Raw genomic sequence first — 18,942 nt, 5'->3', positions numbered from 1 at the left:
GCAATTTTCCTTTCTTTAGCTTCAAGTTTTGCTTCCAGTTTCTTAATGGGAAGCTTCCAGTCAGCACACGAATCGCAGCCACGTGTTTGGGGTGCAGCAGCAGTGAAATGCCTGAGAGAAAACGGCGTTTTGGGGTTTATGAACTTCATCAAGGGCTTCCTACATCTCTTCTCAATCTCTGGCACCTCTGTGCAGCCCCTGCTTTGTCTTACTGTTCCAGCATCAACATCTGAACGAGTGATTGTAAAAAAAATAAGCAAACTGATGCCACAGCAGTTATATATGCTATAGATGAATTGCAAAGTAATTTATAATCCAGGCTTTTAATTTTTAGTTTATAACACATTACCAAACTAACTTTTTTCAAGTGCTTGTTTGTAGCGAAGGCCCTACGGAAAGCAGGGAAGAAAACCCTGAGTCAGGGTACGATAAACTCTTGCTTTTTGAATCTGTAACAGCATAACGCTTTGAGCCTTGGACCTTACAAGCTTTTCTCAAATTTTGATACACTTCAATACTGAATTTAGGTTAAAACCTGAACAGTTGGAACAGAACAGTGGTGCTCTTCACAACTATGCTTACATAAACCAAATGCTACTTCTGCATAGATTTCCAGAAGCAGTGTTTATCTACTCAAAACATGCTACTGATAACGTACCAAAGACAAAAATGTAATTAGTAGCCCAAATTATGGAAAACTCGTACAGTCTACAAACTTTGGACCAGCCTCATTTAAACTTGGTTAAACCTGATCTATTCCCTACAGACAACACGGAGGCTACCGCTAACACTACTGCAAGCACAGCCTTCGTTCTGGGAGCCTGAAGCACCCACTGGGAACCCATTCCTCAGCTGTGCTATTCTGTAAGTGTCCCCTTAGTGCTGCGAGGCTTCAGCATCTGTTCAGGTGCAGAAACTCCAGAGGAGGATGCGATGGTTCTTAGTGTGAATATACACAGACAGCAAGCACTCCACTGGGGTGTAACTGCCTGCAGTCCAAACTACTTCGTATAAACTGCTCACAGCTTCTGAGCAGTATCTCAAAGGAATTAAAAGGGGACAAACTGAGGCACAGGAAGTGAAAATGATCAGCGACTGAGAAAGTACACATGAGGAAGGACTGAAAGGGAACATGACAAAATGATGCAAAAATCTGTCACGAAGCTTTGTTTTTATTTTTCAAAAACTGATAATCACAAGGGGAAGAAGTTTCCTTTAGAAAAATACAACTTAACTTTTAAAACTTATTAGCAGGTACTGATTACTAGGCACAATTTAAACTACCTTTATATTTATTGCCTGGTATTCTGAAATTATTCCACTCCAGGCTTGAATTTTGCAGAAGGCTACACGACATTTGAGCAGAACTCTGCTGTACTGCACCAGAACAATTCTTCTAAGGTAATGGCTTGTGGAAAAAAAAGGTATGAAACTTACCCAGCATGTCAACATTTAGAAAACAACATAGGTCATACAACTTTTGTATTTAATCAGTTAAGAGAACTGTGATTCTGCCTAGCATTTCTGCTCAGAGAAATACGTGAGAGGGGAAGATACAAACCTTAGGGCTCAGTAACTTAAATAGGACTCCCGAGCACTGTCAGAATAGAGCTGCATTCAAAACACCACACTGAAATAAGTGAAGATGAGGATTTGCTTTAGATGTTTATTAATCCAAGGAGATCTTCCATAATAGAAAAAACAAAGGCTTTAATTTTCCAGCTCTTCCCTCAGAGTTGCATTATCCTTGAAAAATGGAATGGATAAATGCAAATTCTAGGAGGAAGATCAGTTTTTAAATTTGACATGTGCATCACTGAAATTGATATATTGCATCACAAAATGCACTATCACCACCAACAACAATGCAAAATTGTTTTGCAATTTATATAAATACATTTCTTGGAGCACAGGAAAGCAATTCTAAGATCCATTTTTAAAAAAGATGCTCCTTGCTAACCAGTCTAGTGACACATAAAAGCACCCTTCAAGTAAGACTGTGTTCCTCACACCAAGATAAAATTCCTCCCTTGACTCAAAAAATATAACTGTTCCAGAAATAACAATGGCACTAAATTGGTAATTTTCACCTTTTTTTTTTTTTTTCCTCCACCTGCTTAGTACCTACTGCATTCTCACTGCTGCTGTGTCCTGTCTTCTACCATGAGGCCAAGTGTCCTAAAAAGGTCGTCTTACATGTTTGGGGAAGTGTAACAAGATAAGCAGATACCCAACAAGCAGATGTTCAGAAATGATTTATGTCAAACTGGGCGTTTCTCAAGGTCAAGGAACGCACAGGAAAACATGCTGTAATTGTCACCTTTTTCTACAAAAATAAAACTTGGTCTGGAGATAATCTTGAGGCCAGAGTACACCTACATGTGTCCATGAGTTACACATTTATATAGAACAGTTCTGCTTATGGACTTGACCAGGCAGCTGAAAATTCAGAAGCGCTACAGTACTACTGTGGTTCCCATACTGCTACTACAATGGATACTTGGATTCAAGACTTAATTTCTGTCGGCTTTCTCACAGCTGGTGCAATATCCATCGTTTTTTAAATCCACAATTTGCTTTAAAGTATCCCTTTAGTATTTCAGTAGGGCTGTGGCACTGTATTCCTGGCTCAGTCTCTCACATAAGCACTCTGTGCACAGGAAAACATCATTTGCCTAAGAAGGGCAGTCCAGAGAGTGACTGGAAAAGGCCATCATACCTGCCCAGCAAAGTACGAGTGGCTGCATAGGAAATGGAAGGCAGAGAACCACGCTGGTCAACTCATCAAGAAAACCCCAAACCACAAATTTCTGCTACTATGCTGATGGAAAAAAAACACACACACCACACAAACCAATTTTCTGAAGACTGCATTTTGAGTATCATAATATATATATGTGCATCTCATTTTTACAGATATAAACTCAGTTTATTTTTCAACCTGTATTTAAATTTTGGAGGCTTACATTAAATTAAGGTAGCTTGTTTAATATCAATTGTAACAGCAGGTGACATTTTTATATAAAAACAGCCAAAAGAAAAAAAAAAACATTTGATTTAAAAGACCTGACACCAATGATCTCAAGGCAAGATCAAAAACCTATGAATTTATGCTTTAAGAACAGAAAAGGGGGCATTTAAGCCAACCCATTCACAGCATCTCCCTGCTGGCTTCTTCATACAGTGGTTTTGATAGTGGTCCCAGAGGGAACTGTATTTTGCCTCTCTAGCTAAAATACCAGTTACTATAGCAACTTTGAAGGAAGAAAATTGTGGCTTCAAAAATGGAAGATTGGCAAAACTTCAAATGCACTGTCTGGATCAGGCAGACAATAGCACACTAACGCTGGGAGTGCAAAAAGAGGGTCAATGAAATGCAGGAGTAGTGCACTTGCACTACCACATGCTGGAAAAAAAATTGTTTTTGCAAAATTAGGGGGAAAAACTGTATTCATAGATCAAAGTCCAGGTTAGCCAAATTACTATTTTTTAATAGATTGCATATATAGATGTTTCATCCACACACTTCAACCAACTTGTTTAGGAGCAGAACTTCACATCTAATTTACATGCTTCAGAGAAGATCACTTTTTTCTCAGTGCTTACAATAAACATTTGTATCCAAATTTCAACTTGAACAGTGAGATCTTTAAGAAAAACAAAGGACACAGAGGGTGTTGCTATTTTTTTTTTTTTTTTTTTAGCAGCAATGAAATATCACTAACCCCTTTTTACATAACCGAATTCAAGTCACAACCAGAGGTGACTGCACCACAAAGTCACCAGGTACAAAACTGCTATGTTATTTTAAATGAATAACTTGAAATTATTTCCCCCAATGCATCCCTTATTTTTTATTTTTTATTTTTTTTTATAAACAGCAAACATTTTGCTATTTTTGTACATAGGCTAGCAGGCTTGTTTCAATATGAAAGTGCTAATTCATTTACAGATTTATCAGTTATGTAGTGCTACATTAAGTGTCCAATATTCTACATATGAACAATCTTGATAAATGGAAATGATGAAGATTAAGTAAGGCTATCCAATTACCTTATCTTATTATTTACATTAAAAGAATAGACACCCAATGGGAAGGGAGAAAAGGGAAATTGGGCAAATACTCATACTGCCACAGGTGTAAAAATTAAGTCTGCCTTCTAGCTTGTACTGTAAATGAGACATTTTAAATAGTCCTGCAGCCCATGCCTGAATTTTTTTTTCCTCAGAAAAAGAAAAGCTGCCTTCATGACATCCCCTCTTGATTTCCGGTTTCCAAAGTGTGTCATTTGAAGCTTTATAATCAGATTCTTTCTATCTTCAAAAAAACCTCTGGTTTGCTTTCTTTCCAGTATTAGGTTGCATGATCAGGTCCCACTTCTGGGGCTTTTGTCCAATCTATTTATCAATTAGTTTAGAGTGAGCTGTAGATAACATGAACCAATTCTGGAACCACTATTGGGAGGAACACAAGCTCTTCACTACAATCACACAGTAGCAGGAAAAGTGATAATTCAATTCATTCCTGGGGCAGGACCTCCAAAATTAAACGAAGTTGGCACAACTGGAGCATTGAATTTGTATCCTCCATGCTTTTCAATCATTTTGGATTCTAAAAAAAAAAAAAAAACAAAAAAACAACAAAAACACAAAGAAAATATTTTAGTGCATGTGCACAGAGGGAAGACAGACCGTGTGATTGACCATTCTAATTCTCCCAGAGATGTAGGCTTAAACTGGGGGTTACCCAAGAAATTAATCAGTACCCACAGTGTAAGTGGGCCAGGCCTCAACAACAGATGGACTCATTTGTTTTTGTTTCTCAGTATTGTTATAGTTCTATTTAAATGAAATTTATACTTAAAACAAGCACACTTGAGTTTTTGGGAACGAGTACTCATTTATCTCGTTTCAAAAATAAGACCTGAATGAGTGCTGGATTTCAAAAATTGCTAACAGATGCCCAATTCTTCCTGATTAAAAATAGACTCTTACATCAAATCCATGATCACATGTATAACAAAAGCAGTGCACAGATATCACCTCTGTTTTTAGTGTTCCTAGGTCAACTCTACAGTATAAGCAGAAATATCCACCGAAGCACCTGAATCAGTCACTTCGGAATACATACATTTACCCCCATACTCAAGCAGCTAATTAATAGTTCAGGTTACTAGACCTTATATAAGCCTAGCTCTGAGAGAAACTACCAAGTTGATCACTCTTCATTTTCAGCCGAACTCTAAGACCTTCTGACATTTGAGCTTTGCATATACATCCCCATATATAAGAGAGACATTTCATCTCTACATTACATTCTTCAAAGGTAACTGTAAAACTGTTTGGGTTTTGTTTGTCTGGTTGTGTTTTTAAATGCATATAAACAAACAATAATAAATGGACAACTCAAAGCAGGATGGTAAAAAGCAGACAAACATGCATTTCTGTCTACCTTTAGTACAATCAAGAACATACAAGCTTATTATTGGTCCCTTTATGTACAGCAGACAAGAATTGTTTCGCATATGGAAATTCTTGTTAGCTACATTAACGGCAGATCATTCTAATAGAATGTGTCCCTGTCAGGTAGGCAGGCTGGAGACCAATATGCCCTCATAGTACAGAAGAATTTCCCGTAAGGAACTAGCTCCTTAATTATAACTTCACTATCTGGACCTAATTCACTCTGTGAATAAGCAGACCAAAACAAAACCTCCATATTTTTTTTTCAGAAAATGCACAAGTAGTATATAATCTCATCAGTATGATGCCTAGTGCTTGACAGGGGGCACAGTGAGACTAGATTTTATATCCATTAGGAGTGGATCATTCTGGACATTTAAGCTTTGTGAAATACTTTTCGCTGTTCTATGAAAAACCAAAATGACCATTCTTAATACTAATCTCCTACAGCTTTCTGAACTTCTAAGCTGAAGCATCTTGTGGTAACTGCTCAATAAGATGCAGGATATGAACTGGACAGATCACTTATCTCCATTGCAGAACAGCAAACTGAAATATTTAGTATGCTTAATGATGTAGCTTTATAGATGGATACTTCTTTCTAAGATGGTATTTTCCCCACTGACAGAATCACTATCCTAGCTGGACTAGATCACATGAGGAAATAATTTACCAGCCACATTCACTTGTTTGTCTGTTCATGCACCTGCAGGTCCAACTGATTTGTTTTCACATCCACACTACTCTAACATGCCTGTATTTAACATGCCTGCTCACTTCATTAAGAAATTTCTACATTTCCTTACACCTGTGGTATGCCATACAATCTTTGTACTGAGGCTTTGTGACATGACAATCTTTAAGAGATTTCGAAGATCTCTGGATTGTAAAACAGTACTGTTTTATGAAGACATTATTAGGCTTGAATTATAGGCTTCTTGAGCACATAAACAGCATTCCAACAGCAAAAGCAGTACTTCATGGAATAAAGGAAAAAAAAATACCATGTGCTGCCCGCCTCTGATCTGCCAGAGTTGCTATATCCTGCAATTGTTTTCTTTGTTCTTCATTAAGACCCTGTGTCAAAGCTTGGTACCACACAGGGTTACGATTTTGAATTGCTGCAAGAGAAAGAAAATGTAAACAAAAGGAATATGTTCATTAAAATGTTCTGTAACTCAAAGCTTGTTAACACCCACTGCTATTTTAATCAAAATAATACTCTGATCAACTCTGTTAGGGTAACACAACTAAAGATATTGCAAAACACTAATACTGTCTTTGACCTCTTCCCTTCCACCATTAAGTTCATTCAAGAATAGTCTCTTTGCCCTGAAAGTATAATAATGGTGTCGCTCTTCCCCTTCTCAAATAAAGGACTTATTCAAACCACGTACTTTTGGAAAGCCTGTTGGAAGCTTTGAATAAATTCTCGTTTACAATTCTATAGACTATAATTAAATTACATTTTAACTTTTAGTCCAAGAAAAGAAATAAAGTTACTTACTCTGAAAAATTGTTTTAAATATCTGATATTCATCAACAGGGTTGTCTTCATCATCAATAATTGTGGAATAACCTTCCAAAGCAGTCTCTTCAGCATCATCTTCTTCCCAGTCTTCATCATCTCCATCTTCACCTGCCTGTTTTGCTAGAATTTCTAGATATTCTTGACCATCTTCATCGATGTCATCTTCATCACTCCCCAGCTCCTCTGAGTTAAGTATCACACACAAAGTTAATCTCAAGAACAGTTAAAAAAACAAAAAAACATTCTTCAGGAAGGTGGCTTATCTAGAACAAGCAATAGAACCGATAACAGTGTAGTTCGATATACACCTAGAACCCCAGCAGCTCATGGGAGTTTTTAACTGTGCAGTGGAGCAGAGAAACTCCTACTGACTCTAATCCCTCACTCAGATGGGAAACGAGCCCCAGCAATAACTCCTTTCTGTAATGACAGCAACCATATAAAAGCTAGCCTGACATGACTTTGAGGAGACTCAATCTAGGAAATCAGCTTTTTAGAGGGAAGGGAAAGTAAGGCAGATAAACTTGAAAGGTGTTAAAAGATTGAGCGTTGCACCACAGCTTTGTTTTTAAGTTAGGGAACTCTGAATAATTCCACAAAAGAACTCGGCATCTCCACCAGGAATCATGAAAAACAAAATGTAACAGTTCTTCAGTTTCCATACCTGTTTCCTCATCTTCTTCAGCTTCATCATCATCATCACTGTCATTTTCATGCTCTGCATGACAGGCATATGCTCTTTTCAATCCATTAAATAAAAGGATAAAAGCTGGCAGGATCTGGCCAGCGACTTGATTTAAAACCTGTGGTATTTGCTCCAGATCAATAAGAGCACACAAGCCAAGCACACACATCTTTCTATCGTGAAGTCTATAAAACAAAACAGCACAAGAATTAAGAATTCCATTATGATTTAGAAGCAGGTAATATAGAGGCTTATAATATAGAGGTTTATCGCAGTGAATAACCTTCAATATTAGAAACACTTACCCCAAGAAACAGTCTACGTCATTAAGCCACTGTGTTATGAAGTGATTAGTGACAGGCTCCACATTATTGGGAAAACGAAGATTTTCCAATGTATTTAATAATAGATGAGGATTGTAATATAAAGCAGCTATGGCAACCTGGAGGCACATTGTTCGCAGTTCACTTGTTTTTACTTCTCTGGTCAATCTCTCTAAAGCAGCTTCCACAAATAAGGGTATGCACTGAGGAGTGAGAAGCATTACAAACTTAGTAATCAAAAATAAATTTTATAGTTCTGTATTTCACACTCCAGTTGAGAAATGGCTTAAAAACAGGCTGGTGCATAAATACAGAGGACATAAAATGGGTATACTTTCTAATTGCCAGCAGACGTCATACACAAAGGTGAAACATAAAGGTGAAAAGATTTAATCTCTACTCTGAGCACAAGGGTTTTGTGACATAGTGGACAGTAGACATAATTTCTAGTTCCTTTGTCTCATCTTTTAAGAATAAAAAACTAAAGAAGATACATATACTTGTAAGTCCAGAAAAATAAACTTAAGTCTCTTTCAATATTCCTAAAGTCAGCAGATTCAAGAGGTATTACCAATACTCCAAGGAAACAGCTATTCAAAGTAGTATTCTCTTCAGAAATGACAAATACAAAACACCTCTCTATAGTTTTTTTTCCTTTCAAATAAATTCAGATTATAACTTCAAGGGCAAAGTCCACAAGTATTAAGAAAGCATGCAAAAATATAGATTATTATAGAAAAATTTAGATAGCTATTATAACAATTTCCAACTTCCATATGCATTTAATGAAATTCCTGGCTCCTCTATGACATTAACTGGGATTCTAGGAACTGCATTTGCATTCTTATTTCAAGGCTATTAACTTGAAGGATGAAAAAATCATCAATATTCACTACTATTACCTTAGAATAAAATTAAACAACTTTTAGCTAAGATTGTCCTAAAACAGTACTCTCCCAGATCCATGAAAACACTTCACATTGAGTTTTGCAGCATCCTAAATCCTGGAGATGAACTGTACAATAACTACTTCTTTAGTGCTGTTATCTGCACAGTAGGACTTGTGACACTGAAGTAGAAGACAGGATCATTAGTCACCCTACAAAAACTTCTTATCTTAGAGATAATCAATTCAGATTTGAGAATATTTTTAATATTAAGTTACATGAACCAAAGCTGTTACCAACCTGATCAATACCACGCCCTTTACACTGCAGAATAATCACTTCTAACAGTTTTGCTGCATGACATTCTGCATCTTCTCCAGCAACTCCTGTAAGGACCTGAAAAATAATTATTTTTGATGATAGCCTTTCAAGACATGTTTGTGATATGCTGCTTTGCAAAGCTGATGCAAGTTTACCCACTATTACAATGCTAAAACAAACTTCCTCTAGTGGAGATGCCAAATTTGCAGTTATGGATCAGTATTAGAACCACAGAGAATAAAACATTGCTGAATGCAGCTGGAACTAGTTTATCTGTACCAGTATTAAACAACCATGGGCGCAGATCTTAAAAACAGTAAATGTATTAAGCATTAGCTACCATTTTGAAAAGCTTAATTTCCTTTTGTGAATTTAGGTTTCCTTAAGCATTCATGTGTTGAATTTTGTAAAAACCATTTACCTTTACTAAACTATATTTAGGATATCCAGTGGGAGACCATGCAATATCTAGAACTTCTGTGTCAAAGACACTGTGCCCATCTAACAATACACTAATCACAGAGGCTGTAACAGGCTAATTTTCTTTTTGCATGTATTAAAAAGTTCACGTATTTACAGTCAACCTAATCAGCCTGGTTACAGCTTGTTTTCAAGTAAGAGCTGGCAAGAATCAGAACTGCATTCTGCTCTCAGCTGTAGTCACTGATCTGGCATAAACTTGGAAAAAAAAAAAAGATTTCTGTTCCTATCCATTTACTTTCCATCTCTACTTGTTTTATTTAATAGGTTTAGCAAATGTATGGCATGTGGTATCATAGTTATAGTGAGGTTAGAAACCTCAGATGAAAGAAGGTATCTACCCTTTGCAGTAAGTACACGTTTTGCATGTCTATATGTGTGGTGGTTTTACCGTGCTGGGCAGCTAAACCCCACAACTGCTCTCTCACTCCCCCTCTTTTAGATGAGGAGGGGGAGAAGTAAAGCAAGGAACAACTCACGGGTTGAGATAAGGATAATTTAATTAAAGGGAAATAATAGTAATAATAATTAAAGAAAGATTATTATGAACTAAATTTAACTAAAGGGAAATAAAAACGGAAAGGGGAAAAGGGAGGGGGAAAGGGAAAAAAAATAAAAAGAAGGGAGGAAAACAAACAAATAAAATAAATGAAGGCTATATGGAAGTGCAGAGGAAATAAATTACTCTCTGCTTCCCACAAATGAACGATGATTGACCACGTCCTCCAAGCAGGGCCTCAACGCACGTAGCTGGTGTTCGGGAGGAGGACCGACGTTTTCCCAACAAGACCCCACCCCTCCCCTCTTCTTCCTGTTTCCACTTTTTATTACTGAGTGTGACACCACATGGTATGGAATATCCCTTTGGTTGGTTTAGGTCAGCTGCCCTAGTGATGTTTCTCTCCTCGCTTTTTGCCCACCCCCTAGGAGGGTTAGAGAAAGGCCCGATGCTGTGCCACTGCTGCTCAGCAGTAGACACAACACTGGTGTGATAACACTGCTGTTCCAGCTACAAGTGCAGAGCACAGCACTGTATGGGCTGCTGCCGGGAAAATTAACATTCCAGCCAGACCCAGTACAATACGCTCAAAGTGTATTACACAAAATACAGATATACAAAAAAAGGGTTGTTTAATCTGCTTTTGTTGTTTACCTTTTCTTTTACACTTTCAGCAAAAGCATTAATACATTTGATGGAACTGCTTTAGGTTTTTCTGCAATAGCTTGATAATTTGTGGGCTCACTGAAGATGCTAAATAGCATAATGCTTTAGGAGCAGACATCCAAATTCATCCATTTTACAGTCTGCTGTTGTGGAAAAAGGTTCCTAGTTTAACAACATATTGCTTTAGATATTACAGATTTTGTGATCGCAAAGTTATCTGCTTACCTTCTTGCACATACTGTAGATCATTTCAAGATATTTTGTGTCTGACAGAAGTGTATCCGTATCAACAGTAACATAATTATGTAAGAGAGGCATCATGTCTGTATTAAAAGAAGAATAATCATAGTTACAGTTTTCATGTTTTATTGAAACTAAGTAAGTTAATCACAGTTCTTGCATAATGTTTTTCAAGATAAGCATGTACTTAGTCAGATACCTCAGTAAAACAAGTCTGCTTCAACAGTAAAATAAGATACTGGAAAAGTAACTCACTCTGTTGTTCTCCTAAACACTTCAATGAAGATGTAATTCACTTTATGCTTAAAGCGTATATGAAACTATCTGGCTTTCTGACCTGTATTACTTACCAGTAAAATAATCAAAGCCATCCTGCTGAAAGACTTCAAAAACAAGAGGAAGAAGCTGCCACATTTGTGCAGAAACTTGTTGACACGTCAGACTATGAGCCAAGGAAAAAATCTCCTCATAGAACTCTAAAACAAACAGAATGTAGGTAAATTTAAGGCCAATCCAATACACTTAAACTTAAGCCAACTAAGCCAACAACAGTACACATACCTAATACGTGCTGCTGCAAAACTGTTCCAATCACTTGCAAACAGATCCCTTCCAGCTGCTGGGTAATCTAAAAAAAAAAAAAAAAGAGAATGACTGTTTTCAAGACTTCGAAGTTGAAATTAAACACATTTTGAATAAAATTATTTGAAGCTGTTTCTCTTTAGAGAACATAGTCTTCTAAAACAATTCAAAAATTTATTGCATTTCAGAGCACAATATATTACAACTGTACTCTTCGATGAGAATTCTTAAGACAGCTTTTAATGTGAGGTATTTTTGGAATAGTCTTAGAATACTGGAAGAATCTCATTACAGGGTATTCTTTACAAGAAGCCTAACAATAACTGCAATACTTCAGTCACATTAAAACAGAGAGAGTACACATATACATTAAAAAGGGAAGTAATGGAAATTGCACAAAGTCATTTGCTGTTCCTGAATAGTGAGATTTCAGGAGAACCCCTAAACTAACTTGGGCTGATTAGCTGAATACCTTATGAACTTCAGGGCTGGCCGACAGATCTGGACACTGTTTCCCAACAAGTATTTATCAGACTATGGAACAGCTAAAAAAAATGTCAGTAACCTGACACTTAGGGCACTCACTCACATGTAGACAATAAGGGTTGAGTTTCTGGTCTTAGCTATGCAGAACAGGATTTGGTCATCCTGTGTGAGATGTCTCTAAGTATTTACTGATCAACATTTAAATTCCCCTGGGCTAGCATATTGTTAGATAAGCTTCCCATTTAGATAGCATGAGTTTGCCAACAAAAACCAGCACATACTTGCTAGACAGCTTTAGCAAACAAGTCAATAAGCAAATCTGGCCTTGGTTTATTGCATGGCAACACTGGATTGTGACACCTGAGCATGCAGAATTCATACTGCTTCCTTAATAAAGCCTCAGAGCCTGAGAGTACAACTTACTACTGAACTAATTAGTCACTATAAATATCTGCAGTATATTTATCAATACAGTAGCTGACTTTGTCAAAAAGAATCGGCAGTGGCGTATTTTGAACAAGCTTCACTCCAGCTGTAAGTCCATCCAGTACAACAAAAGTAACACAAGACTAAATAACATGAGTTTTCATCACCCTGGAAAATCTGCAATGTGGATCAGACAGGTAAATAAAACTATCATTTACCTTAGTCACAACAGATGTATTTACAGATATTGACTTTGTTGAAGAGAGCCAACTAAGGGAGTAGAGTCAATGTTCAAAGCTAACTGAAATTTTATCCAATTTCTTTGAAGGGTAGATGTTATTGAATCACGTTGCCTTTTTTTCCCAGATCAACTGAGTTCCATCTACCAGCAACAAGGTGATGAAAAGTATCTGCCACCTATTCTAACATTCTATTCTGGATTCCTACAGGAAATAGTGTACATTTATGATCTATTACTACATGCCAGAAACATGATCCAATCTGTTAAAACTACATGGCATCATAAGCACTTCACTGCTTTGTGTTTTAAGAAATTTTCGGCTGCAGACAGTTTCCCAGCTAATAACAACACGTACACAGGAACTACAAAAGACTTCTCAGTGTCTTAGACAATGCTTATGACTAATTCATACTTACTTCCTTGTGATCTTCAACTACACTAAGAAGTGTATCGATAGTATTCAAGATTCCCATTGCTGTCACTGCTTTGTCATCACTGCCCTCTTCATCTGGTCCAGTCTGGATCACCTGGTTAAACGTCATTGCCTGCACATAATAAAACAAAGCAACCCATAAGTGTCATTCATTGAGGACGTACTTGGAAATGAACCATCTGGCATTCTACATGATTAATTTAAGGAGCAGTTCTGCTAAGAAAATATTGAAGTGACTGCTCTATTCAGTTTGTCTTCACAACTGATTAAATTTGAAAATTAAGTCAGTTGAACTGCCATCTTTTATCCATTCATGAATAAAGTGACCTTACTTGTCATGAACAAGTATACATCTGCACGAGTAAGTTTCTAAGACAAGATTTAACTAGCAACTGAACTAGAGCTGGAATACTCTGCAGGCCTTCTCAGAGAGGACATGCAAGCAATTCAGTTTTAACTCCACACTACAGGCCTTCAATAGGTTAGCACTGAGCTGAATCCCACTTTTGATGTCATTAGTGCAACTTGCTACAAATGGCTATTCAAGCTCAATTTCTCCTGCAAATAGGCTACCCGCAGATTCAACTTTGCATTTGCATTAAATACAACATAACATTATTTTCACAAATTTAATTAAAAATGTATATTTAAAGCCCTACTCTTTAATTTCCCATTTTAAAGAAGAAAATCAAGTTACACTGCAGAAACTACCCGAAATATGTTACCAAAATTAACACTATCAGGAGTAAATGTGGATAAGGAATTCTAAAACACTTAGAATCATTCTTAAAAACCTCCATTTAGTTCACGTTATGAAGCCACTTTTGAGAAGAACATTGTCAACATAGAAGAAAATTACTGGAATATGAGTAGTTATTGACTGATAATCAACTACCTTCATTTTAAATACCACTCTCCCACATATTAAACAACTTTCAAAATCACCAGAAGGTCTTACCAAATGCTGTGTCATTTCTACTGCAATTGGAGTAACTTCTTCACTATATTCACAGATCATCTTCTGAATCACATTGGTAAGATCATCGTTTTCAGTCTCTCTTATAATATGAAGTAAAGCTTGCATTACAGGTCTAATGAATGGAGTAATATATTCTTTAGCTGTAAAATAAGTGGAAATTAATGCCTGAAATTACATGATTCTTACAGAACTATAGTATTAGTAATGTCAATTCACACTAGTAATATTTAGCATTTTGGCATCAACGTGCCAAAAACATGAATGATAAAAATCACTAGAACAAAATTAACATTTAGAACTTACTCCCCACACACACAGTAAAAATGCATACCAAGAGGATCACAACTGAACTATCAAGGCCATAGTTCCAGTCTTTATTTATGGAACACAAAATTACTCCTCAATGCATGTTTTACTTAAACAGAAAGGGGTATGTAAGCATTTCTGTCAAATTAGCCAAGGTACTTGATATAGAATTTGTTTGTTTAGTGACTTTTACGACAGCTTCAGGAATATTAAGCAATGTAAGGCCTGCCAAAACAAAGATTAATTTTTTATATATGTAACAATTTTACCATATGATCTTTCATGTTGCAACACATACAGTGGCAATATGATCATATCTCTGACTCAATCATTAGGAACTACTAAACTGAACGTGTTGCATCATGAAGTCACAGATTAATTATACTCAGAGGCTTGGAAATGTGATATTTTTACAGAAATTCCTGCCAGCTAGAAAAAAAATACAGAAAGCGATTACAAGTCAGACTTGCAAGCAAATTAACATCAGGGAAGAACAGATGTCTCTGTGAACATAGTAAATTTAATGCTTATCCCATTAAAGCAATGAAGTCGTATGCATCTTCTAAAGAATACATATCTTTCAAAGAAAAAATATGTTCAATAAGTTTTACATAGTTTTAAGAAAAAAGGGTTACCTTTCTCTTGATTACTGATCAGAACTTGAAGTGCTATTGCAGCTTCCACTTTCACAGGCATTTCCCTATCATCTATCAGACACCGTCTTGTGAGTTCTAAGGCTGTCTGGAGATTCTGGTCACTCTTAAATTTGACCTCGCAAAAATAATGGAGAACCCAGCAAGCCTGAAAAGAGGTATCAAATCCAGCATTATGAAACTACAAACAGGATTATCAACTGATACCAGTAACCTACAAAAATTATTAAATGTGAAGTACAACTAACACTGAATGTAAAACTGAAGTGTAAAACTTTTAGGATGAATATGTTTGAGAGTATGGAGGCTGGCCAGTGGGAAGCTTGTCTTTCAGACATCACTAGACCAGTACTATGATCTCAAGTTCATCTTTGGCCACAGGTTTTGTGTGAGCAGTATAGTCTAAATGCAGAACACAAATAGACTATACCACCAGACACAGATGGGAAACTATGCACACAATTCTGCAGCCATTTTAAAATTACACAAAAGCTGTTTATAATCACGTATAAAGACTGATACTAATCACTGAAATAAGAATCCATTTTATTACATGCACACAAAGAAGTGGATTTGTTAGACGTAAAAATAATTTAAAGAATATTCCTAAACTCTTCAGTTGGTACAAAGTACATCTTAACAATAAATCTTATACTTCCTTACCCGTGCTCTCATGTAACCCAGCTCACTGCTAAAGAGAGGGAACACGTGATTCTGCAGCATATATTCCATTTGATCTTTATATATCTTCTTCTGTTGGAATATTAACAAAAACTTTCATCAGTTCAAAGTTTTCCATAATGATGTATTTCTAATCCAATAAAAATGGCATGTATAAAAGCAGGAACAGCTTAACAAAACCCTAACACTTTTCACCTCCCCCTTTATTAAAGCTATTAACAAAAAAAAAACATGAATTAAACTTGTATCCTACACGTTCCTACATGGAACAGACTTGTGATTTTCAGTCAAATATTGTGAGTTTTTTTCCCCTGTCATTCTTGGACTCCTAGAGAAACCTTTTGCTTGGCAACACATTACTGTAATAGCAAAAGCAAAAGTAGTCAAAGAAAACTTTTGAGAGTCATGGTCCAAATAAAAATACATGACCTGCCTCTTACTTCCTGCCTTTCTAATTGAGAAAGTTCACTAATTTCATTTTATTTCCAGATCTTCTATACCCAGAAAAGATCTTACTAAATTATCAGCCACTCAATGGATGGATTTTTTGTTCCGAATTCCATGAAAAGGGAATGTAGTTAAGTAGCAGTAAATGGTGTAGTAACTTACAAGAAGCAGAGAATTTAAGAGAACTTAAAATAAGTAATCTGAACTTGAACATAACCTAATACAACTTGCGCAATTATGCTGACAACTGTTCAAAACCAAAGCAATTAAGTTCAACAATTTTCAAAATCCTGGCAGTGATTCCAAAACTTGAGAAATCAAACACCTATTCTCACTTCTTCTCAGATGTGAAAGAAAAGAACGAGAAAAAAAAAAGCCATATTTAATATACTTACTTTTAGGAGAATTTCAGCCAAAGAACCGATCATATGTAAAGCACCATCTTTCTTACGAGGGTCAGCATTTGGCTCTGTAAGGATCTGATAACAAAAGCCCATTGTCTTCTGCAAAACCTAAAAGTTAGTCGAAGTACTTCAGTTAGTCAAAGTATTTCAACCAGTCATGGCAGGTACTATTCTCAGTGCTCTGAAATACTCAAATTATGTAAACTTCTAATAATATACTTCAATTCTGGAATTTGGGTAATGTTTTACAGATCTATTATAACATACATCATTCTTGATACGTGGCTTTTAGGGGAATTGGCAAATACAAAAATCACAAGTAGACCAGTGCAAAATAAATATGAGAGAAATGACAAATTTTGATGTACTGTAATATGACAGCAGAAAGTAAAATTTATCAGTAATTCTTTCAGCAAATCAAGCAAATAGGTGGCATTGTGTTTAATAAAATCCTTGAATAACTTACCTCTTTCCTTTTACTACATGATGTAAACAATAATGTCTGAGCAGCAGTTGTGGGAGAAATGAAGTCTTCAAATACATCTGTTAAGTAAACATAACAGCTATAAATTTTGGTCCTTATATAAATACTAAGCTTAATGTAATCTAATGGTTTCCTATAGAACAAAAGAGCAAGATTTTTCCACATTTTTTCGGGTGCTTCATGCTTTCTTACTACACGTTTCAAGACCACACAACAGTAACAGCAGGCGGGTGATTCCCCATAAATGTACGTTTCACCTTATCCATGATCAGTGGATCTGCATATCTAATTTGAAATTGGATGTCTTCCTTATTTCTACAAGAAATCTTTTGTAACTACAGAAGCAAACAGTGGTCGAATTTTGACACATATGTTCTTTGTTGCACCTCCAAGAACAAGTAATAGGTTGAGTTAAAAATGCATCGTTTCTTACTTCTCTGTAGAAGAGGATTATCACAGCCAAGTATAATACACATATTGTTTACAGGGCTGCCTCACCTGAGGAACAAGAAGCCTCCAAAACCATAAAGATTAGTTGTTCTGAACAAACAAATCTTAGAGGAATCATTGAATCATCAGGGTTGGAGAAGACCTTCAAGATCATCTGGTCCAGCCATCACCCTGCCAATGTCACCCACTAAACCATGTCCTTAAGCACCAGGTCCAAGCTTTCCTTAAGCACCCCCATGGAGATTGACTCCATCACTTCCCTGGGCAATTTATTCAGGGAATTTGAAGTCCACTCTTTCTTCCTCAGCCTCAAAGTGCTACACAGGCTTATAGTGAACCCCAAGAACAAAAGTAACAAACCACAAGAGGCAAAATTAGACAAGTCTGGAATGCTAGACTTACTTCATACTATTTCATTTATCTCTACGGTAAATCTGTTCTGAACTATGACACTTTTGAAATTAATTGAGGTGATAGAAACATCAGGGTCTGAAATATTAACTGCTATAAACAAATTTGTAATAACATTAAACTTACGTAATTATTGTAAGCTAGACCTGTACTATTGGATCTATCCAAGAAAAATGTTGTAAATGTCAAAGTTAACTATTTGTCAAATGCAGAAACAATTGTACCAGTTGAAACATCATATCTATCTGTCACTTACAAAAGCATACCTGGAAGTTAACTACACGAAGTTACACCACTTGGATAACACAAACATCATCCTACCCCCACCATTTATTTGTATTTTTATAGTCAACTGTTTTCACAAAAAAGCCATAAAAATACCATCTTCACATGAAGACAGATTTAAATGTGAGAAGATTTCAAATTCTCACCAAATTTCATGCGAATATATTCATATGGATCTTCTTGCCAAAGCTCTTCATCAGCATCTGTATAGCACATCAGTGGAAAAATAACATCTTGGATAATCCCCTGCAATTAAGAAAAAAGTTGAAAAAGAGTTACCATTATTGAATCAATCTCTATATTGCCCTATATTTAACAAATTAGATTTGTCCCTCCTCAGTTCTGATACAACATAACATTATAAAATTATTCAGGCATTGGGAATTTTATGTACTGCCTTAAAAAATGGTTTACACTGGATAATGCTATGTAGAGATGATTCATTATCATAAATACAGTAGTTGTCATCATTGCCAAATTTGTTATGTTGCTCTTCCCACTGTGTAATCTTTCATTTAAAGCACAAAAGACTCATAGCAAAAAAAAAAAAAAAAAAAAAGCATTAGCTAGCTCTATTCA

The 18,942-nt window shown here is 36.1% G+C and overlaps 1 protein-coding gene and 1 non-coding gene across 2 annotated transcripts in view; both read right to left on the bottom strand.

The window, feature by feature from the left end:
• Positions 1–1,652: 1,652 nt before the first annotated feature.
• The window catches only part of IPO7 (importin 7), a 36,110-nt gene continuing 18,820 nt past the window's right edge, over positions 1,653–18,942 (bottom strand). The window contains exons 10-25 of the mRNA XM_032187753.1: positions 18,510–18,609; positions 17,200–17,276; positions 16,725–16,841; positions 15,865–15,954; positions 15,184–15,349; positions 14,222–14,382; positions 13,247–13,375; positions 11,657–11,723; positions 11,446–11,571; positions 11,081–11,178; positions 9,190–9,285; positions 7,985–8,205; positions 7,659–7,864; positions 6,971–7,177; positions 6,468–6,584; positions 1,653–4,612 (exon numbers count right to left, since the gene is read on the bottom strand). Of these exons, the coding sequence (XP_032043644.1) occupies positions 4,515–4,612; positions 6,468–6,584; positions 6,971–7,177; positions 7,659–7,864; positions 7,985–8,205; positions 9,190–9,285; positions 11,081–11,178; positions 11,446–11,571; positions 11,657–11,723; positions 13,247–13,375; positions 14,222–14,382; positions 15,184–15,349; positions 15,865–15,954; positions 16,725–16,841; positions 17,200–17,276; positions 18,510–18,609 (2,076 nt within the window). The 3' untranslated portion in view covers positions 1,653–4,514. The remainder of the gene's footprint in view (positions 4,613–6,467; positions 6,585–6,970; positions 7,178–7,658; positions 7,865–7,984; positions 8,206–9,189; positions 9,286–11,080; positions 11,179–11,445; positions 11,572–11,656; positions 11,724–13,246; positions 13,376–14,221; positions 14,383–15,183; positions 15,350–15,864; positions 15,955–16,724; positions 16,842–17,199; positions 17,277–18,509; positions 18,610–18,942) is intronic.
• On the bottom strand, positions 15,488–15,669 carry LOC116490422. The gene has a single exon (XR_004253379.1). It is a non-coding gene; the product is annotated as a small nucleolar RNA SNORA23 (small nucleolar RNA).

This window comes from Aythya fuligula, chromosome 5, assembly GCF_009819795.1.
Source record: "Aythya fuligula isolate bAytFul2 chromosome 5, bAytFul2.pri, whole genome shotgun sequence".
NCBI lineage: Eukaryota > Metazoa > Chordata > Aves > Anseriformes > Anatidae > Aythya > Aythya fuligula.
The sequence above is the reverse complement of the archived record's forward strand: the minus strand, read 5'-3'. Positions and strand labels throughout refer to the sequence as shown.